Source organism: Sapajus apella, unplaced genomic scaffold (genome assembly GCF_009761245.1).
Source record: "Sapajus apella isolate SASKATOON/1434 unplaced genomic scaffold, GSC_monkey_1.0 scaffold15, whole genome shotgun sequence".
Classification (NCBI taxonomy): Eukaryota; Metazoa; Chordata; class Mammalia; order Primates; family Cebidae; genus Sapajus; species Sapajus apella.
This window is the reverse complement of record NW_022436955.1, coordinates 13421461-13444854: the sequence shown is the minus strand read 5'-3', so window position 1 is coordinate 13444854 and position 23394 is coordinate 13421461. Positions and strand designations below refer to the sequence as shown.

General features: G+C 42.7%; 1 protein-coding gene across 4 annotated transcripts in view; it reads right to left on the bottom strand.

The window, feature by feature from the left end:
• WWP2 (WW domain containing E3 ubiquitin protein ligase 2) overlaps positions 1 to 23394 on the bottom strand; it is a 172642-nt gene that overhangs the window by 117793 nt on the left and 31455 nt on the right. For 3 of the 4 annotated variants that reach the window (XM_032284332.1, XM_032284334.1, XM_032284333.1), the window contains exons 3-4: positions 19518 to 19665; positions 19052 to 19173 (exon numbers count right to left, since the gene is read on the bottom strand). In XM_032284332.1, the coding sequence (XP_032140223.1) occupies positions 19052 to 19173; positions 19518 to 19665 (270 nt within the window). Of the gene's footprint in view, positions 1 to 19051; positions 19174 to 19517; positions 19666 to 23394 lie in introns of those variants that run through there. The other variant, XM_032284335.1, reaches the window with a different exon arrangement.

Below are 23394 nucleotides of genomic sequence, written 5' to 3'. Positions count from 1 at the left end.
AGTTACATAGCATTGCTCTGCCTCCATTTCTTCATCAAAGGGGAAGGCACCACAATCTACCTTGAAGCTATGGAGGAAGAATAAATGAGTGTATCCATATATGTATGTGTATGTGTGTGTGTATGTATATATGTGCGCATGTATGTGCATATGTATGTGTGTGTATACACGTGTATATGTGTATATGGGTATATGTGTATATGTATATGTGTTATGTATTCATACATATACACTTTTTTTTTAATAGAGCAGTGGTCTTGTTATGTTGCCCAGGTGGGTCTTGCAATCTTGGCTTCAAGTCATCCTCCCACCTCAGTCTGCAAAGTGCTGAGATTATAGGCATGAACCACTGTACTGGGCTAAGTAATTGTTTTTAATTGTGGTAAAATATACATAAGAAATTTTACATAGCTTTTACAGTCATAAAAAAGATTTATAATAACTTTCAATTTCGGGAGCAAGAGAAAAACTCTCAGAATCTAGTATTATTGTGATCATTCCACAAGATTGAAATAACTAGGTTTTAAAGGTTTACCAGGTTGAAAAACTAACTACCTGGGTATGCCGGACTGGGTTAGCAGTTTCGACCATGAAGCCTATTCAAGGCACCAGGCTCTGTAGCTGCCTTTCACTTTTGTCCCTTGCTATCTCCTCAGCTGAAGAATGGTGAGGAATTTCTCCAATTTAAGTTTCAAATTGCCAACCTGGCAATCACAGTAAGACCTTCACTCTACAAGAAATTTAAAAATTATCCTGGTGTGGTGGTGTGCTCCTGTAGTCTCAGCTACTAAAGAAAAAAAGAAGAGAAAGGAAATCAGGAATGTTTGTTGAGGCTATATATACAGTACGTATGATTCTATGTCTTTTTTTAAAAAATAAAAATAGAGACAGTCTCACTGTGTCGCCCAGGCTGAAATATGGTGGCATGATCATAGTTCACTGCATGATCTATGGCCTACACCCAGGAGTTCAAGGTTACAGTGAGCTATGATGGAGCCACTGTACCCTAGCCTGAGCCGCAGAGAAAGACACTGTCTCTTAAAAAACTAATAAAAATTAGGCCAGGTGCGGTGGCTTACGCCAGCACTTTGGGTGGCCGAGGTAGGCGGATCACCTGAAGTCAGGAGTTCGAGATCAGCCTGGCCAACATGGTGAAACCCTGACTCTACTAAAAATACAAAAATTAGACAGGCGTGGTGGCTCATGCCTGTATCCCCAGGTACTCAGGAGGCTGAGACAGGAGAATCAACCTCTGAACCCAAGAGGCAGAGGTTGCAGTGAGCCAAGATCGTGCCACTACACTCCAGCCTGGGCAACAGAGTGAGACTCCATCTCAAAAAAATAAAATAAAATAAATTAAAAAAAAAACTAATAATAGAATTAAATTTAAAATTGTTTTTAACTGAAGAGCAACTTTTTAAAAATTTCTTCTCTTCTCCCTCTGACTCAAGTTTCAACGTTCAGTAGTTGCATTTATCTTCCAGCTGAAATACTGGAAAAACAGTGCTATGTTGACTTTAAAATAAATGTGTACACTGTCTGTCGGGCACAGCTGCTCAAGACCACAGCCCATCCACCAGAACGCTCCATCCTCACGGAGCAATGAGGGAGGAGGCCCACCGCTCATGACTGGCCTATCTGTTTTAGGAACGTAAAGTGCTATAATAGCCCTCTGCTTAAAAGATTTTTAAATAAATAAGGAGTTGTTTCTTTTCTTTCTCTTTTTGAATCTGGTAGACACACATGGGGAAAGAGAAGAAACACACACAGAACATAGACAGCGTAAAGTACGGAGCTTTTCAAAGTCAACTTCACCTTTCATGGCGGTGTGGGTACAGCAATTCTCAAATCATCTGCTGTGGATTTACAGATGTGAAAGATTTTGTAAATATATGAATAGTGATGAGCGCCAGGGTTCTCATGGGAGTAGAGGAAGGTTAGGAAGAGTCCTGTGGAGCTGAGTTAGGATTCGAGGCTTCAGCACAAATTCATAGTGTTTAACTATACAGATACAGAAGCCGGGCACAGGGCCACACACCTGTAGTTCCAGCAACTCCAGAGGCTGAGGCAAGAGGATCGCTTGAGCCCAGGAGTTCAAGGCTACAGGGAGCTTTGATCACACCACTGCGCTCCAGACTGGACGACAAAGCAAGACCCTGTCTTAACAAAAAAACCAAAAGAACAAAAATGGCCCCACGTTTGGGTATGGAGGGTACCTGACTTTATTTTCTCCCAAGTTAGCTTAGTGGTTCTCAAATGAGTGTGTGTCCAAATCCCCTCAAGGGCATGTTGGCCTGAGAATTTTCACGTCTGACATATTTCCTGGAGATGCCTATGCTGCTGACCTCAGGATCACACTTCAAAAACCACTGGGTTAGCTGATGATCCTAACGCCACTTGTTTGCCTTTCTTTTTCGATTTTAAATGCCATCTTTATCACGTAGTAAATTTTATCTATATTGGATTATGTTGGGACAAAAATATATGATGGGGACATGTGAAAAGATGTAGCAGCAAGCTTGATGACGTGGCCACTGGCCAAGCCAGAGATAATTTTAACATCAAAATAACAGCAGAGACCAGGCACAGGGGCTCACAGCTGTAATCCCTGCACTTTGGGAGGCCAAGGTGGGAGGATCACTAGAGCCCAGAAGTTTAAGAACAGCCTGGGCAACATGGTGAAACCTTGTCTCTACAAAATTAGCCGGGCATGATGGCGGCTACCTGTAATCCCAGGTACTTGGGAGGCTGAAACAGAAGGATCCCCTGAACCCGGGAGGCTGAGGTTGCAGTGAGCCAAGATCGTGTCATTGTACACCAGCCTGAGCAACAGAGTGAGACTCCATCTCGAAAAAAAAAGGTCTGCACTTTTCAACAATGCCAATGTCATGAAAGATATAAATACCCTAAGGAACTGATCCACATTTGAAGAGACAAGACAACTAAATACTGCATCTTGCATGAAATCCTGGACTGTGACAGCTGGGAAATCTGAATTAGATTAACAACACGGCAAGAACCTGAAATTTCTTAGTTTTGTTACTTGTACTACAGTATCCTTCTCCTTAAGGAACCAGACACATTAGGATTTAGGGATAAAAGAAACATGAGATTTGTAATTTACTCTAAAATGGCTCAGAAAGACACCGTGAAAGCACATGGAGCAAATTTTAACAGCTGGGTGATGGGCATTGGGGAGTTCTTTGTTCTATTTTTTTTAACATTTCTCTGAATTTGAATTTTTTTTTGGAGGGGGGGGACTAGGTCTGACTCTGTCACCCAGGCTGGAGTACAGTGACATAATCACAGCTCACTGTAGCCTCTAATCCTGTGCTCAAGTGATCCTCCCATCTCAGCCTCCCAAGTACCTGGGACTACAGTTGCATGCCACCACATCCAGCTATTTTCTTTATTTTTATTTTCGTAGAGATGGGGTCTCAATATAATACTGAGGCTGGGCTCAAACTCCTGGGCTCAAGAGGTCCTCCCACCTCAGCCCCGCAAAATGCTGGGAAGTATGAGCTGCCACGCTCTGCTATTTTTCATTTTTTGAGATGAGGTGGGTCTCACTATGTTGCCCAAACTTGCCTTGAACTCCTGTGCTCAAGCAATCCTCCTGCCTTAGCCTCCCAAAATGCTGGGATTATAGGTGTGAGCCACTGCATCTAGCCTGAAATTATTTAAAAATAACAAAACAGCGGGGGAAACAACCTACTTCAAGCCACATTTCCCTTTTTGAAAATAGGAGATTCCGGGAAAGCCAAAGTCTGCAGTGTCCCTGGGGAGAGCTACAGGAGCCAGGAGCTACAAGAGGTAACTGAGTTTTAGACCCTACCTGCTAACAATGTAGAGAGAAATTAAGAGCAGCCAGTGGGTGGGGACAGATGAAACATGCTGGTAAGTCTTGAAGCTGCATGTTTGAGAGGACGGGAGGCAAAAAAAAAAAAAAAAGAAGAAGAAGAAAATTATGTTTGAAGATTCCAGTTGGGAGTGGTGGCTCACGCCTATAATCCCAGCTGTTTGGGAGGTTAAGGCAGGCAGATCACTTGAGGTCAGGAGTTCGAGACCAGTCTGGCCAACATGGGGAAACCCCGTCTCTACTAAAAATGCAAAAATTAGCTGGGCATGGTGGTGCACGCCTGTAATCCCATCTGCTCAGGAGGCTGAGGCAGGAAAATCCCCTGAACCTGGGAGACGAAGGTTGCAGTGAGCCGAGACTGAGCCACTGCACTCCAGTCTGGGCAACAGAGCGAGACTCTCTCTCAAAAAAAAAAAAAAAAAAAAAAAAAGTTCCTCTAATAAGATGGCGGTGGCGCATGCCTGTAGTCCCAGCTACCCGGAAGGCTGAGGTGGGAGGGTTGCTTGAGCCCAGGAGGTCTGGGCTGTAGTGCGCTATGCCAATCAGGTGTCCGCACTAATTTCGGCATCAGTATGGTGACCTCCCGGGATCGGGGGACCACCAGGTTGCCTAAGGAGGGGTGAACCGGCCCAGGTCGGAAACAGAGCAAGTCAAAACTCCCGTGCTGATCAGTAGTGGGATCAGGCCTGTGATAGCCACTACACTCCAGCCTGGGCAACATAGTGAGACCTCGTCTCTCATAAATAAATAAATTGAATTAAATAAAAAGACATTAAAAACTCAACTGGCAACATCAAAAACTGGGATCTATCCAGAGATGACTACAACAAACTTTAAGAACCAAACCAGCCAGGCGCAGAGATTCACAGCTCATGCCTGTAATCCCAGATCTTTGGGAGGCCAAGGGGGGCAGATCATGAGGTTGGGAGTTGGAGACCAGCCTGGCCAGCATGGTAAAACCCCATCTCTACTAAAAAAAATATACAAAAATTAGCCAGGCATGGTGGTGCATGCCTGTAATCCCAGTTATTTGGGAGGCTGAGGCAGGAGAATCACTTGAACCCAGGAGGAGGAGGTTGTAGTGAGCCGAGATCATGCCACTGCACTGCAGCCTGGGTGACAGAGTGAGACTCCATCACACAAAAAAAACCCAAACCAGTACTTTTGGTCAAGTCCTCTTTGTAGCCATGGCCAAGGCAATGTCCCCACAGAGAGAGTCGGCCCAGGCTGACCATCTGCAACTGCAGGACTTGAGTGAAACCCTGTGTTACAGCATCCCTCTGCCAAAGAGAGGAGAAAACAGCCAGCTGAGTTTCCCAGCCAATGTCCCAATCAATCTGGGGAAACAAGGGAGCAAATGAAAGAATGAACAATGTGTGTGGAAGAGGAGAATATCAGTTAGGGTAACCAATTCCCATCAGGTCCTTCCCCAGGAAAAGATGCTGCAGGAAGATTAGGCCACAGTGAGAGGGGGTACCCAACACACGGTGACCCATTTACCCTACACAACTGTATTCGCGATTAGACACCACTCTAAAAACATTTTCAGCCCAGCAGTTCCACACCAAGAGTTGGGGGACAGGACCACGGGGCTGAAATGTCCCATGTTAAGGACAGTGTCCGCACTCCACCACCCTCAAAGCTTCTTTCTCTTCCTTCTTTCTTTCTCTCTCTCTTTACTTTCTCTGTCTGTCCCTCTCCTCTCCTCTCCTCTCTCTCTCTTTCTTTCTGAGACAGAGTTTTGCTCTTGTCACCTAGGCTGGAGTTCAATGGCGCAATCTCAGCTCACTGCAACCTCTGCCTCCTGGGTTCAAGCTATTCTCCTTCCTCAGCCTCCTAAGTAGCTGAGATTACAGAAGTGCACCACCATGTCTGGCTAATTTTTTGTATTTTTAGTAGAGACAGGGTGGGATTTCACCATGTTGGCGAGGCTGGTCTCGAACTCCTGACCTCAGGTGATCCACCTGTCTTGGCCTCCCAAAGTGATGAGATTACAAACATGAGCCACCAAGCCTGCCCACCCTCAATGCTTCTGCATTTGTCTCATCCTAGAATTCTCTTCTGAAACAACCTTAGGACTCCCGGAGTCCCTTTAGGTAAGATGGTCTCACATCAGGAAACAGGGTCTTTGTGGTCCATCTCTTAGATTCAAACCTCCCCATCTTCTGGATGATTTGCAATTACCAGAAATAACCTTGCTCTAAATAGAGACTTTATGAAATATTGCCAGAACGTTAGGTACATAGGCTATGCCACTGTCATCCTAAAAGATTTGTTTTTCTAAGAAAAAGTCCACTGCCCTGTTGGCAATCCACATTTTCCAACAGACTCTGTTCTGATTTGCCTGCTACCCAACCCAGCTACATGCACAACGTGCTACGGCTGGTGCCAGCAACAGCAGCAATAACTACAACCAATACCACAAACAATATAACCACCGGAAAACATGGAAGACATCCACTTAAATAACTCTGGGCTCGAAAATAAAATCACAACAGTAATTACAAACGACCAGAGCAAAGTAAAATTTATGGGATGGCAAATTGGTATAACACTAGAAAACTGATGGTGTCTACTAAAGCTAAGCATACATCCACCCTAGAAACCAAAGCTCCTAGATCTGTACATACCCAATAGAAATGCATGTGTGTGTCTTTCAAAATATATGTCCTAAGAGTGTTTACGTCAGCTTTGTCCATCATGGCCAAAGTTGGAAACAACTCAAATGACTACCAACAGGAGAAAGGAGAAATAAATTATGGTGTATTCATATAAAAGAATACTACACTCAGCTGAAATAACTCAGTTGGGAGAGCGTTAGACTGAAGAATACTACACTCAAATACAAAGACTGGCCATGGCCAGGTGCAGTGGCTCAACACACCTGTAATCCCAGCACTTTGGGAGGCCAAGGCAGGCGGATCACCTGAGGTCAGGAGTTTGAGACCAGCCTGGCCAACATGGCAAAACCCCACCTCTATTAAAAATACAAAAATTAGCCAGGCATGGTGGTGGGTGCCTATAATCCCAGCTACTCAGGAGGCTGAGGCAGGAGAATTGCTTGAACCTCGGAGGCAGAGGCTGTAGTGAGCCAAGACTGCACCATTGCACGCCAGCCTGGGAGACATGAGCAAAACTTCATTTCAAAAAAAAATCAAAGACAGGCCAGGCATGGTGGCTCATGCCTGTAATCCCAGCATTTTTGAAAGCCAAGGTGGGAGGATTGCTTGAGAGCAGCCTGGGCAATATATCAAGATCCTGTCTCTATTAAAAAAAAGGACAGACTGTTGACACATGCAAAAACATGGTCATATATCTTTAATCTCGAAGGTATTAAATGAAAAGCCAGGCACAAGAAAACATGCTGCATGTTCTCATTAATATGAAATTCAATACTAGGCAAAGGTAAACGATAGTCATAGAAGTCAGAGTAGTGGTTATTTCAGGGAGGAAAAATTAACTGGAAGGGACAATGGGAAACTTCTGGGGATGCTAGAAATGGTCTGTGTCTTGATGTGGGTGGGGATTACACAGCTGTGGATACATGTACATATTCATGTTGTAACACTAAAAATGTTTGCATTCTTTTTTCTTTTTTTGTGATGGAGTTTCGTTCTTCTTGCTCAGGCTGGGGTGCAATGGCACAATCTCAGCTCACCAAAACCTCCACCTTCCAGGTTCAAGCAATTCTCCTGCCTCAGCCTCCCGAGTAGCTGGGATTACAGGCATGAGTCACCACGCCTGGCTATTTTTTAGTATTGTTAGTAGACCTGGGGTTTCTCCATGTTGGTCAGGCTGGTCTCCCGAACTCTCAAACTCAGGTCATCCATCCAAGTCAGCTTCCCAAAGTGCTGGGATTACAGGTGTGAGCTGCGACAGCACCCAGCCTTTTTTTTTTTTTTTTTTTTTTGAAAAAGGGTTTTGCTCTGTCACCCAGGCTGGGGTACAACATGATCACAGCTTACTGCAGCCTCAATCTCCCAGACTCAAGCAATCTGCCCACCATTGCCTCTCAAGTAGCTGGGACTACAGGTGTAACACCACACCTGGCCAATTTTTCAAAATTTATTTTTTGTAGAAATAAGGTCTCACTATGTTGCCCAGACTGGTCTCAAATTCCTGAGATCAAGTGATCCTACCACTTCAGCCTCCCAAAGTGCTAGGATTACAGACGTAAGCCACTGCACCTGGCTGTCCTTTCTTTTTTCTTCTCTCTTTTTTTTTTTTTTTTTTGAGAAAGGGTCTTGCTCTGTCACCCAGGCAGGAGTGGAGTGGCACAACAACTCGCTGCAGCCTCAGCCTCCCAGTCTCAAGCAATCCTCCTGCCTCAGCCTCCTGAGTAGCTGGGACCACAGGCACACGCCACTACATCTAGCTAAATTTTTTGGCTTTTGTAGAGATGAGCCTTCGCCGTTACATTGAAGGAAAAAAATGTCAATATCCCAGGGAAAAAATTCAAAGACAAGTACAAAGCAAACATTATTTATTGTTAACAAAAATGGAGACAAACAGGCCGGATGCAGTGGCTCATGCCTGTAATCCCAGCACATCGCGAGACTAAGGCAGGCAGATCACCTGAGTGAAGGAGTTCGAGACCAGCCTGGCGAACATGGTGAAACACCATCTCTACTAAAAATACAAAATTGGCAGGATAACCCCAGCTACCAGCTATTCGGAGAATAGTCAGGAGGCTGAGGCAGGAGAATCACAACCCAGGAGGCAGAGGTTGCAGTGAGCCAAGGTCATGCCACTGAACTCCAGCCTGAGCAAAAAGAGAAAAAAACACAAAAAACTCCATCTCAAAAAAAAAAAAGACAAAGATAAGTGCACTAAGCTTTCAATCTGAAAAGCTATAAATGACTGAATACGTAAATAAATAAAACAGATCTAGGGCAAATGGTAGAAAAAGTTAATAAACACAGAAATTAATATCACAAAATATAGAATATCTGACAAATCTAAGAAGTTGTTCTATGAAAAGTAAATTTAAAAGCAAAAATTAAAAACAAAAATGTTTAGGTTATTCAAGAAAAAACTGGGAAACAAAAAAATTAAAAAAGAAATATTACAGACATTTTAAAAAGTGAGAATGGTTTTTGAAATCCTATTGTAATAAATTTGAAAATCTCATGAACCAATTTTCTCTGAAAAAAGTGAGTTAACAAAATTGAGTCAAGACGAAACAAAAAAGCTGAACAAACCAGTAATTATGGGGGGAAAATTGAAAAAAAAAAAAAAGTCATCAAAGAATTATTTCAAAGCAAGATGCCAGACCCAGTTGGTTTTATGGGTGAGCTCTTTGCTGTACTCATGGAACAGATAATTCCCATGTTATAGAGCCTGTTCCCAAAGTTGGAAAGCATATCAATTTACTTTATAAAATTAGCTTGGCCTTGATTCCAAAGCTGACAAAAATAGACCAAAGCTACAAAAAAATCCCACTAATGAATACAGATGGAAAACCCCAATGTAAAGTATTAACAAACAATTCTAACAAAATTTTCAAGGAGCAGTTTCTCTTGAGCAACTATGTATATTCTAGAAATTCTAAAATAATTACTGTTAAGAAATTAATATAAATTTTTAAAAAGTTTTTCTAGAGACAGGGTCTCACTCTGTTGATCAGCTTGGAGTACAGTGGTACAGTCATAGCTCACTGCAGCCCCAGTCTCCGGGACTCAGGTGATCCGTCTTCTTCAGTCACCCAGGTAGATGGGAATATATGGATACACTATCACACCTGGCTAATTTTTTTTTTTTTATTTTTAGTACAGACAGGGTCTTGCTATGTTGCCACGGCTGGTTTTGAACTACTGGCCTCAAGTGATCCTTCTGCTTCAGCCTCCCAAAGTGCTGAGATTACAGGCGTGAGCCACTGTGCCTAGTCATAGAAATTAATATAATAATTTAAAGATGAAAAATCGGCTGGGCACAGTGACTCACGCCTGTAATCCCAGCACTTTGGGAGGCCGAGGCAGGTGGATCATGAGGGGAGGAGATTAAGACCAGCCTGGCCAACAGAGTGAAACCCCGTCTCTACTAAAAACACAAAAATTAGCTGGGCCCAGCGGCAGGTGCCTGTAATCCCAGCTACTTGGGAGGCTGAGGCAGGGGAATAGCTTGAATCAGGGAGTCACAGGTTGCAGTAAGCCGAGATCGCAACACTGCACTCCAGCCTGGTGACAGAGCGAGACTCCATCTCAAAAAAAAAAAAAAAAAGAAGAAGAAAAATCACATAATCATCCAATAGTTGCTTAACAGATATCTGACAAAAAGTCAACACCAACCTAGGCAACATAGTAAGACACCATCTCTTAATATTTAAAAAAAAAAAATTTTTTAATTGTAAATTAGTAACACACCTGTAGTCCAGCTACTCTGGAGACTGAGATGGGAGGACTGCTTAAGCCTGGGAGGCAGAGGCCGCAGTGAGCAGGGATCACGCCACTGCACTCCAGCCTGCACAACAAAGCAAGACCCTGTCTCAAAAACACTCAGTACCCTTCCCGACTTTTCTTTTTTAACCTTCAGCAATTAACAAAGCAAAAAGATTCCCAGTCACAAAGGTGCCCAAAAATAAAATAAAGAAGAATGAGAAAGCAAAAAGGTTACTAACACCCAACCTTACACCTAGAAGTTATTTACTTAATGGCATTTCTCCATCACCACTAAAACAGAAAGTTTTATGCAAAGCAACTAACATGAAACAGAAATATAATTATCTCTTAGGATTAATGAAATTATCAGTATCACAACCCACATAAAAGTCTACCAAGTAGGCCAGGTGTGGTGGCTCACGCCTGTACAGTAATCCCAGAACTTTGGGAGGCCAAGGCAGGCAAATCACCTGAGGTCATGAGTTCAAGACCAACCTGGCCTGGCCAACATGGTGAAACCTGGTCTCTACTAAAAACACAAAAATTAGTCAGGTGTGGTGGCAGACACCTGTTATCCCAGCTACTCAGGAGGCTGACATGAGAATTGCTTGAACCTGGGAGGCGGAGGTTGCAGTGAGCCAAGGTCATGCCACCGCACTCCAGCCTGGGTGACAGCAGAGTGAAACCCCGTCTAAAAGAAAAAAGAAAAAAAAAAAAGGCCTACCAAGCAAACTCAAAAGAAACTACAGCAAACCTGTACTAAAGAACTTAGTAAGCTGACAGATTACAAAAGAAAATGCAGAAACTAACAGCCATCTACCAACAATACTGAGTTAGAAGACAGAATAAGAAAAGATCCCACTAAAAATAATATCAAAGCTTTTTAAAATTTAAATTGGAATTCATTTAAGGATACCTTTAAAATTATCTGAATTAATTTAGAAACATTCCATGTTCCCAGGTAGGCAGATTGAGTATGAAAATTCCCCCATTAACTTCCCATATGACAGGACTCCATAAAATCTCAAGAGATTTTTTTATGGGGGCATGGAGAGTAGGAAAAGGGGAGAATCTGACAAAATTGTTAAGATTCATCTAGTGATGTGATATATGCAAAGAAAAGAGGCATGAAGGCTTTGAAAACAAGAGAAATTTAACTGACAGGTATTAAAACATAATTTTACAATAGCTAAGACATTGGAGAGGCTAATGGAGCAATAAATGCAAAGTCCCTAACCGGGCCCAAGTTCACATATGTCTTTAACGTATGCTGAAGCAACTCAAGTCATCGGGGAAATAGATGGATTATTCAGTAAGTAGTGCTAAAGCAATCAGTTACATATTAGGGACGAAAATAACTTAGATCCATGCTCATACTGTGCACAAAAATAAATTCATTTGGATGCAGAATTACATGTGAAAAAATAAAACCATAAAGACCTAGGAAAAAACAGAGGTGACCATTTACCTCATCTCAGAATGGGGAATGCCTTCCAAAGAATGAAAGAAAATGCTGAAAACTTAAAGCATGACACAAAAAGTTAAAATCATACAAAGTTTGAATGCAAATGAAACACTGGAAAAACATTTACAAATGATAAGACAATGAATAACAGCCTTAACATATAAAGAGTTCTTTCAACACCAAAAGAGAAAAATGCACACTTCAATATAAAAAAGAGCAAAGGACATTAATAGGGCAATAAACACTTTTTTTTAAATCACTCAATATTCTTCAACAAATCACAGCTTTAAAAAGTAGGGTGGAGGCCACTCTGCCTATGGAGTAGCAATTCTTTATTCCTTCATTTTCCTTTTTTTTTTTTTTTTTTTTTTTTTTTTTTTTGAGATGGAGTCTCGCTCTGTCATCCAGGCTGGAGTGCAGTGGCACAATCTCAGCTCACTGCAACCTTCGCCTCCCAGGTTCAAGAGATTCCCCTGCCTCAGACTCCAAAGTAGCTGGGATTACAGGCACCTATCACCATGCCCAGCTAATTTTTGCATTTTTAGTAGAGACAGGGTCTCACCATGTTGGCCAGGCTGGTCTTAAACTCCGGCCTCATGTGATCCGCCCACCTCGGCCTCCCAAAGTGCTGGGATTACAGACGTGAGCCACTTGGCCCAGCCTTCCTTTACTTTCTTAATAGATTTGCTTTCACTTAAAAAAAAAAAAAGTAGGGTGGAAGCGGGGGGCCTCAGAGATGTAACAATCAATGAATGGATCTTCCCAAACCCAGGTTCAAGCAAACCAAATGTAAAACTGTAAAATGACATGTTTGAGACAAATGGTGAGACATGTTACCATTGCTAGGTGTGAATAATGATATGGTAATTGTGTAAGATAATATTCTGCTTTTTGATGTAGAAGAATTAAAATAAAGAAAATGACCTGTTTTAATGAGATCCATGCTGAAGAATCTAGGATAAAATGTCAGGACATCTAGAACATACTTTAAAATACCTCAGAAGTATTGAGAAGCCAGAAGATCAGAGCAAAAAAGTAAAAAATAATAAAAATACTTCAGCCAAAAAGAAACAGGAAAAGCAAATCTGTCATAATGTTAATAGTTATCAAATAGGAAAAAAAAATTTTTTTTTTTTTTTTTTTTACAAATAATATCCAATATACGCCAAGGTACAATACAGACTGGCAATTTCTGCCACTGCTGATAGGAGGGTAAAGGTCTCATGAGTATTCTTTATTTGAAATGCCTGAGACTGGAAGGGTCTCACGAGTATCCTTTATTTGAAATGCCTGGGACTGGAAGGGTTTCAGATTTCATATTTTTTCATATTTTGATGTATTTGCACATACATAATAAGATATCTTGGGCTGGGTATGGTGTCTCACATCTGTAATCCCAACACTTTGGAGGGCAGAGGCGGGTGGATCACCTGAGGTCATGAGTTTGAGACCAGCCTGGCCAGTATAGTGAAACCCCGTCTCTACTAAAAATACAAAAACTGCTGGGTGTGGTGGTGCATGCCTGTAATCCCAGCTACTCAGGAGGCTGAGACAGAAGAATCACTTGAACCCAGGAGACAGAGGTTGCAGTGAGCCGAGATCATACCACTATACTCCAGCCTGGGTGACAGAGCGAGACTCCATCTTAAAAAAATAAACAAGAAAAAGAAGTTATCTTGGCGATAGGACTCAAGTCTAAACATAGAATTTATTTATGTTTCCTATATATACAGGCTAATTTTATACAATTTTTGGTCCTTTTTTTTTTTTTTTTTTTGAGACCAAGTCTCTCTATTGCCCAGGCTGCAGTGCAGTGGCACAATCTCAGCTCACTACAACCTCCACATTCCGGGGTCAAGGAATTCTCCTGCCTCAGCCTCCCAAGTAGCTGGGATTACAGGCACCTGCCACCATACCCAGCTAATTTTTGTATTTTTAGTAGAGGTGGGGTTTCACCATGTTGGCCAAGCTGGTCTCCAACTCCTGACTTCAGGTGATCGGTGATTCACTTGCTTCAGCCTCTGAAAGTGCTAGGATTACAGGCGTGAAACATTGCACCCAGCCTATACATATATAATATATATATATATGTAATAGATATTATATTATATATATATATAACATATATAATATATATATTATATATTTATATATATATAAAATATATTTATATATATTATATATTTTCCCCCCAGACACAGAGTCTTGCTCTGTCACTAGGCTGGAATGGAATGCAGTAGCATCTCGGCTCACTGCAACCTCTGCCTCCCAGGTTCAAGCGATCCTCCTGCCTCAGCCTCCTGAATAGCTAGGACTACTGGCGCATGCCAGCACGCCTGGACAATTTTTTGTATTTTTAGTAGAGATGGGGTATCACCATGTTTGCCAGGATGGTCTCAATCTCTTGACCTCGTGATCCGCCTGCCTCGGCCTCCCAAAGTGCTAGGATTGCAGGCGAGAGCCACCGTGCCCAGCCCTACAGTATTCTTAACAATTTTATGTATCAAAGTTTGTGTATACTGAACTATCAAAAAGGAAAGGTGTTAAGCGTAGAATTCTCCGCTTGTGGTGTGTCAGCACTCAAAAAGCGCCGGACATTGGAGCATTTTCAATTTTGGATTTTCATTTTAGGGATGCTCAACCTGTAGAACTCTCTGGAGGGTAACCTAGCAACATGTGTCAAAAACCTTGTTAATGTTTAAACCTAGCAAGTCCACATTGAATAATGGATCCCAAATAAATTTTCAGCAGTGAGCACAAAGATTTATAATCTTGAAAGTTTCTCACAGCATTATTTACTACTGTAAAATATTGAAAACTACCCAAATGTTCAATCTTAAATTTTCACATAGCTGTATGACAGTCTACTACCAGGCAGTCATCAAAAACTAAATTTCAGGAGAATCATTAACGCCATACTCTTATATTTTATGGAGAAATAGCTATGTAAATGGTATGGCAACTCTTCAATAAATTAAAAATAGTTGCCAGGCACAGTGGCACATGTCTATAGTCCCAGCTACTCGGGAGGCTGAGGTGGAGGGTGACAAGGCCCGCAGATGAAGGCTGATATGCACTGAGAGTAGCCATTGCACTTCAGCCTTGGAAACACAGCAAGACCCATCTTTAAAAAATTAAAATAGAAAAAAGAAAAAAAAATTAAAATAGAATTAGCATATGATCAGACGATCCCACATCTGGGTATATTCCCAAAAGAACTAAAAGCACAGACTTGAATATTGCAAGAAAAAGATAGGCAGGGAAAAATAAAATGAGGCCAGGCACAGTGGCTCATGCCTGTAATCCTAGCACTTTGGGAGGCTGAAGCAGGAGGATTATCTGAGGTCAGGAGTTCAAGACCAGCCTGGCCAACATAGTTAAACCCCGTCTCTACTAAAAATACAAAAAATTAGCTGGGTGCAGTGGCAGGCATCTGTAATCCCAGCTACTCAGGAGGTTGAGGCAGGAGAATCACTTGAACCTGAGAGATGGAGGTTGCGGTGAGTTGAGATCACGACACTGCACTCCAGCCTGGCGACAGAGCAAGACTTCCTCTCAAAAAAAAAAAAATTAAAGCAGGGACTCAAAGAAGTATTTGTACATCCATATTCATGGAAACATTGATTCACCATAGCCAAAACGTGGAAACAAACCAGGTGTCCACCAACAGATGAATAGAGAAGCATAATATCCCATACACTGAAACAGTATTCAGTCTGAAAAATTAAAAATCTGGATGGTGTAGTGGCTCATGCCTGTAATCCCAGCACTTTGGGAGGCCAAGGCAGGCAGATTACCTGAGGTCAGGAGTTCAAGACCAGCCTAGCCAACACGGTGAAACCCTGTCTCTACTAAAATATAAAAAATTAGCCAGGCATGGTGGCAGGCACCTGTCATCACCCTAGCCACATGGGAGGCTGAGGCATGAGAATCGCTTGAACCCAGGAGACAGTGGTTGCAATGAGCCGAGATCGTGCCACTGTACTCCAGCCTGGGCAACAGAGCAAGACCCTGTCTCAAAAAAAAAGAAAAAGAAAAAAATCTTCTGACGCATGTTACAACATGAAAAAGCCTTGTGGACATTACGAAATAAGCCAGTCATAAAAGGACAAATACCATATAGTTCCAGTTACATAAACTACCTGGAAAAGCCAAATTCATAGAAGCAGAAAGTAGAATGGTCGCCGCCCGAGGCTGGTGGAAGGAGAGGAGGGGGAGTTATGATTTAATGGGTACAGAATTTGACTTTTGCAAGGTGAAAAGAGATCTGGGGATGGATGGCAGTGACGGCTGTACAATGAGGTGAATTAAGGACTTAACACCACTAAACTGTACACCTAAAAATTATTAACGTGATTAATTCTACATCATGTATATTTTATTACAACTAAAAATAAATGCAGACCAGGCACGGTGGCTCACATCTGTAATCCCAGTACTTTGGGAGGCTGAGGTGGGTGGATCACCTGAGGTCAGGAGTTCCAGACCAGCCTGGCCAACATAGTGAAACTCCGTCTCTACTAAAAATACAAAAATTAGCCAAGCATGGTAGCATGCACCTGCAGTCCTAGCTACTCAAGAGGCCGAGGCAGGAGAATCGTGGAACGGGGTAGGCAGAGGTTTGTGGTGAGCCAAGATCGCGCCACTGCACTCCAGCCAAGATCGCGCTCCTGCACTCCAGAGCGAGACTCCATCTCAAAATATATATATATATATACATATATATATGTACATTTTTAAAGAGAAAAAGTCATATTGCAAAATATTATGTTCATGTGTAATCTCAATTTCGTTTCACTGATGTCATAAACATCAATATATGTCTACAATGGTGAAAAAAAGCTCGTCAGAACAAGGATCTGAGGGGGAAAATATTATTTAAAAGATAAAATTAAAAAGCTCAAAAATGTACACATCAAAATGTTAACAATAGTCAGGTGTAGTGGTGCCTGCCTGTGGTTCCAGCTACTCAGGAGGCTGAGGCAGGAAGATGGCTTTAGGCTAGGAGCTTGAGGCTACAGTGAGCTGTGATCATGCCTATAAATAGCCACCACACTCCAGCCTGGGCAACATATCGAGATCCCATCTCAATTTAAAAATTAATTAAACGGCCAGATGCAGTGGCTCACACCTGTAATCCTAGTACTTTGGAAGGACAAGACAGATGAATCACTTGAGCTCAGGAGTTCCAAACCATCCTGGCAACATAGTGAAACCGACTCTCTACTAAAAATATTAAATACAGCCAGGTGGCATATGCCTGTGGTCCCAGCTACTAGGGGTGGGGGCTGAGGTGGGAGGATCACTTGAGCCCAGGAGTAGAGGCTGTGGTCAGCCGAGATCACACCACTTCACTCCAGCATGAGTAACAAAGTAAGAAACCTGTCTCAAAATAAATAAAAATAAAAATTAATTAATTAAAGTTTTTTTTTTTTTTTTTTTTTTTTTTGGAGGCTGAGTCTTGCTCTGTCACAAGGCTGGAGTGCGATGGCACAATCTCGCTTATTGCAATCTCCACCTCCTAGGTTCAAGCGATTCTCCTGTCTCAGCCACCTGAGGAGCTTGGAGTAGAGGCACCTACTACCGTCCCCGGCTAATTTTTGTATTTTTTTTAGTAGAGATGGGGGTTTACCACGTTCACCAGCCTGATCACAAAATCCCAACCTCAGGTGATCCACTGCCTCAGCCTCCCAAAGTATTGGGATTACAGGTGTAAGCCACCCTGCCCAGCAGTAAAATTGCTTGTAAAAAAACATTAACAATAACGATCAGGCCAGGTGCAGTGGCTCACACCAGCCTTCCCAGTACTTGGGGAGGTTGAGGCAGGTGGATCACTGGAAGTCAGGAGTTCGAGAGCAGTCTGGCCAACATAGTGAAACCTCATCTCTACTAAAACTACAAAAATTAGCTGAGCGTGGTGACATGCATGTGTATAATCCCAGCTACTTGGGAGGCTGAGGCAGGAGGATCACTTGAACATGGGAGGTGGAGGTTGCAGTGAGCCGAGATCATGCCACTGCACTCCAGCCTGGGCAACAGAGTAAGACTCCATCAAAAAAAAAGGAAAGAAAGAAAGAAAAAACAACAACTATCACTAGGTGCCGTGCTCTACAGGCAAATTTTGTTTTATTTTGTTTTATTTGTGTATCTGTGCTTTTCCATAGTTTACAGTCTCTACAATAACTTTTGCTAGCCAAAAGCAAAAGTATACTGGCTGGGCAAATGAAAAAGAAAAAAGGACGCTCTTGCTGGTTGCTGCATCCTAATGTGAGGCTATCCTCAAGTATATTTCCCAAGTATTGCAATAAATAGAATTTTCCCTTATGATCAAATTACAAAAGGCTGGCTAGTATTCAGGAAAATAAACACCAACTCAGAAGACAAAGCAATCAGGGAGTTCTCTGCAGGATTAAAAGGAGGCGCATCTCTGGTCTTAAACAATTCCTCAGGCCAAAGTGGGTTCAGCACATCTCTATGTGCCCAGCAGAAAGGAAAAGACCAGAGGAGGCTCAAAGACCTTTCAAGTGGCCCATCGCGTAAAAGGACAGGCTTGGAAAGAAAAGAAAGACTCTTAAATCAATGCAACACGCTCACTAGGACTCAACCCTCCCCACCCCCGCCAGTCTCTTAAGCTACATCCACTTTCAGAAAATACTTTGTAGACATCAAGAGAAAAAGGAGCCTTTCTTTCCATGCCATTTATTCGCCACATATGGTACCGCTCTGAATAGAGTCTTTATGAAGGAGGGCCCAACACCACAGCCATGAGCCATGCCACTGACCACAAACAGCAATAAATAGATGAGGATTTATACGTCCGTGACGTACAGGCATGCTGGCTAATTCAGATGGCGTTTCCATCACATTCCAACGTCCAGTAAATGTTTACTGAGTGCCGAGTAAGCACAGGGCACTATTTGTAACACTGTCCCAAACAGACACACACGTGCACACACGCACACACACACACATATACACACAGCTCCTTTGTTCTGTTTTAGGGTTCAGGCTAGAAAAGCAATGATTTAGGTTAGAGGCATTTGACAGTTTCATTCAACATATTACACATCTGCATTAGGAAGAGGAGCAGAAAGTTTCCAGTCCCTAAGGAAGGATCAAGGGTAGCACACCACTGCATCCCACTAATAGAGGACCTGGACAAAGAGGGCTAAACTCTGCAAGGAGGCAGAGAGGAGTCCTCAGCCTTCCTAAAACTCCAAAGACAGCATCCAAGGAGAACAGAGGTACCACAGCCCCTAGTCCTAGGGAAAACTACAGCATCAGCTTCACCTGCCAGGTCCTCCCATCCCCACCAATGAATCACCTCGGCACCCCCTTCATCATACATACTTTTGCCACCATTGTTCTTCAAGACATTGGAGAGGTTGACAGACGCAGTGCCTAGCAGTTCATTTCTCAAGGTATGGCAGCTCCAGACCTTTAAATCCAAATGACTCTGGGCCGTGACATTCCTGGAAAACAAATACCTGATTCACTACATCCAAGCAATCATTCCTATAACTTAGAAGAAAACAGTTAAACTAAACTGCTGACCTCTTGGGGAGGGGGAATCAAAACAGACAGATACCCACATATATCCCTGCCTCCCTCAAAGCTGACCCTGTAACCCTCTAGCTAATAATGAACGCTCTATGAGCTCAATGGTGTAGGAACACCTAAAGAGAGGCACCTTGGGTACCACAGGCAGAAAAAGTCAGAGGTGCCACAGGGAATCTGTACCTCCCACAACCCCCTTGGAGCACCCTCTCTCTTTCCCCCATCTTACTGCGTGCAAAAAGAAGGGGCTTTTGCTTACAAAATGATGATCTCATTCCAGAGCAGCTCAGAGCTCCCAATGCGCTTCCCAGTCTTCTTGGTCTCGCTGGGGAGTCCATCCACCGCCACCTCCACGTAGGAGTTAATTCGAGGTTGACGATTATGCACCTTGGGCTTTGCAGACACCACTGGGTGAGAAAGAGAGAAAAAGTCAAAGATGAGTCCCAGGGCTCCCAGATGCCCCCATGTGGCAGATGTTCCAGCTCTTTTTCATTGTTTCTTTAAAAAATAAATCAGTAACTTTTGTTTTGTCTTGATTTTAAAAACTTTTTAAGAAAGGTGAGTACACACACAAAAAACAATATGAAATATAAGAAAAAAAAATCATCCCTAACCTGAACCACAGGGATAACTGCCGGTGACCATCATTACCAATTTATCATTGGGAAATTGCCTTCTAGATTTTCATCTTTTATTTCTTCAATTGTTTAAAAATTCTTCACTCCCGTAAGTCAGTCTTAAATGACTGTAATACAAGCCCATATCCTTTCATTGTTGAATAGACTGCTTGCAATTATTCACTCTGGGGAAATTATTGTGAAAGTATACATCTGCATGCCTTTCTTGACTATTCCTCCAAAGGACATGAACATTTTTTAAAGTTTCTTTTTTGTAAGACAGAGTTTTGCTCTCATTGCCAAGGCTGAAGTGTAATGGCTCGATCTCGGCTCCCTGCAACCTACCGCTCCTGGGCTCGAGTGATTCTCCTGCCTCAGCCTTCGGGCCGGGATTACAGGTGCATGCCACCATACCTGGCTAATTTCTGTATTTTTAGTAGAGATGGGGTTTCACCATGTTGGCCAGGCTGGTCTCAAACTCCTGACCTCAGGTGATCCGCCTGCCTTAGCCTCTCAAAGTGCTGGGATGACAGGCGTGAGCTACCGCACATGGCCAATTTATAAATTTTAATTGAAATAAAAATAATATTTAAGATTTTATGGCTACTTACTAAAGACACTATGCCATGTGCATACATTATCTAACTGAATCCTCACGACAAACCCATGAGGCAGGGAATACATTATCACCCCATTTTACCCAGGAGAAAACAGGTTTGAGAGGCGAGGTCATTGCCCCAGGCTATATAGCTAGGGAGCCACAAGCCAGACACCCAGCCAGCCTGATGCCACACCATGCTGCACATCATTATTGAACTTTACTTATTTGTTCTATTGTTGCACTGTGGGATATTAGATTTCATTGATCTAATATGAAATATTAAGAAGATTATCTGTATTTCCATTAAAATTTATAAATGGGCTGGGTGTGGTGGCTCACGCCTGTAATCCCAGCACTTTGGGAGGTCAAGGTGGGCCGCTGAGGTTGAATATTTTTTCCATGTGTTGTTAGCCATCTACGTTTCTTCTGCTCATAGCCCTCATGTGGCAACAATTCTGATACTCACTTGGGACCAGCAAACCAAAGACTGACTCACGAGCACAGAGCTTAGCAAGCATCACGGCGAGGAGCTAGGGGGGCACCCTAGTGTACCTCACCCACGGTGGAAACACCAGGTCACCAGGGTGAAACACATCTAGACGTCTCCCATCCTGCCCCAAATCAGAGATACAACTGATGCTCCCTTGCCCATGATGGCAAGACTATCCTAGCCTGAGCTTCCCTGTTTGAGTATAATCAAATCTCTCCCTCCCAGACTCTTCGGAAAGGTGACAGTCCTATAATGGTGTCTACAACTCAGCAAAGGCCAAATTCACCTTCAGATTTTTTATAGCAGTAACTGTCTTCTCCAGGCCCCAAAGGAACAGAAGGGAGGAAGGCAAGAGATTTTTAAAAATCAGCTGTGGCTAAGATTCAGAAGCAACAAGGGGACAAGTACTAGGAATAAAGGTTTGTGATACTGAGGCATGGCCCAGGGTAGAAAAATGAGGCGCAGTGATTAACACACGGACCAAGGTTAACTGAGGCCACCTGGTGGTAAGAGCATGGATCTACATGCCTTTAAAAAAAATGGAGACTACAAATGGTGCATGACTTTGGACGATTGATTTTACAATGGTGCGAAAGTGATGTGCATTCAGTAAAAACTGCACTTTAAATTTTGGATTTTGGTCTTTTTGCATAATAGTCACACGCAGTACTCTGGGTAGAGGCAGTGAACCCAGGCCCCAGTCAGCCACGTGATTATGGGGCAAACAACTGACACTCAGCCATATCCCGCTTTTCCAGATCATCTCTCCTAGCTGCAGGTTATGGAAGTGTCCTCAGCACATTTAGGGTAGGCTAGGCTGGGCTATGACACTCGGCAGGTTAGGAGTGTCAGATGCATTCTCAACTTGTGTTTCAACTTAGGGCAGATTTTTCAGGATGCAACCCCACTGCAAGTTAAGGAGTCTCTGTGCTCATACTCATGCACATTTTTTCCTGAAACTTTGAGAGTAAGCTGTAGACGTTGTGCCCCTTTACTCCTAAACACTTCTGGGTATATTTCCCAACAAACACATTTTCTAACATAACCAATAGCACAATGATCAAAATCAGGACATTTAATTTTTTATAATACTAAGATTTAATCTACAGACTTTATTCACGTTTTGCCAATTGTCCTATCAATGCCCATCATAGCAAAAAAAAAAAAAAAAAAAAAAAAAAGAGCAAGAGAGCAAAAGAGGAAGAAAGCAAGAAAGGAAAGAAACAAAGATTTGTTCTGGTGCAGGTCCCCAATTAGGATCACATGTGGCATTTAGTATTCTTATTTTGAAGCCGGGCGTGGTAGCCCACGCCTGTAATCCCAGCTCTTTGGGAGGCTGAGGCAGGCAGATCACTCGAGGCCAGGAGTTTGAGACCCACCCAGGCAACATAACAAAACCCTGTCTCTATTAAAATACAAAAATTAGCTGGGCATGGTGGGGCACAACAGTAGTCCCAGCTACTCAGGAGGCTGAGGCACGAGAACTGCTTGAACCCGGGAGGCGGAGGTTGCAGTGAGCTGAGATTGCACCACTGCACTCCAGCCTGGGCGATGGAACAAGACTCCGTCTCGAAAAAAAAAAAAAAAAAAAGTTGAAATAAAACAATAAATACTGTATACTCTTCACCAATTGTTACTATTTTGCCACATCTGCTTTCTGTTGGGTGTGTGTGTGTCTACAGCATCACTACCCAAGAGAACTTCTGTAACGATGAAAATGTTCCACATCTGTGCTGTCCAATACCCTCCCATGAGACACATGTGGCTACTGACACTTGAAATATGGCTAGTACAAATAGAATACGATTCTTAAATTTTAGATAATTTTAATGAAGTGTAAATAGTTCCATGTGACTACAGTGACTATTCTGTTGGACACCACAGGTTATAGATAAATGTCATCTATGTCTCTATGTACGTATGTGTGTGTGTGTATACATCCACACTTTTTTTCTTGGTAAACCATTTAAAAGTAGGTGTAGACAGGCTGGATTACAGTGACACAATCACAGCTCACTGTAGCCTCGACCTCCTTGGCTTAAGCGATCCTTTCACCTCAGCTTCCAGAGTAGCTGGGACTACCAGCATGCACTACCACACCTGGCTAACTTTTAATTTCTTTGTAGAGACTGGGTTTTGACCCAGTGGCCAGGCTGATCTCAAATTCCTGGGCTCAAGGAATCTGCCTGGCCTCAAGTGATCCATCCACCAGAGCTTGCCAAAGTGTTGGGATTACAAACAGGAGCCACTGCCCAGTCCCCAAACATATTTTTAAAGCCATTTTCCCCCAATTCAGTATCTAATCAATAAATGTGAATTGCCTGTGGCTACTATCTCCTTAATCTTTTAAAGTCTAGAATGTCCTCCCTTCTTTTCCATGGCAATGATTTCTGTTTTACTTTAGTTTTTTTCTTGTATAATCCTAGCA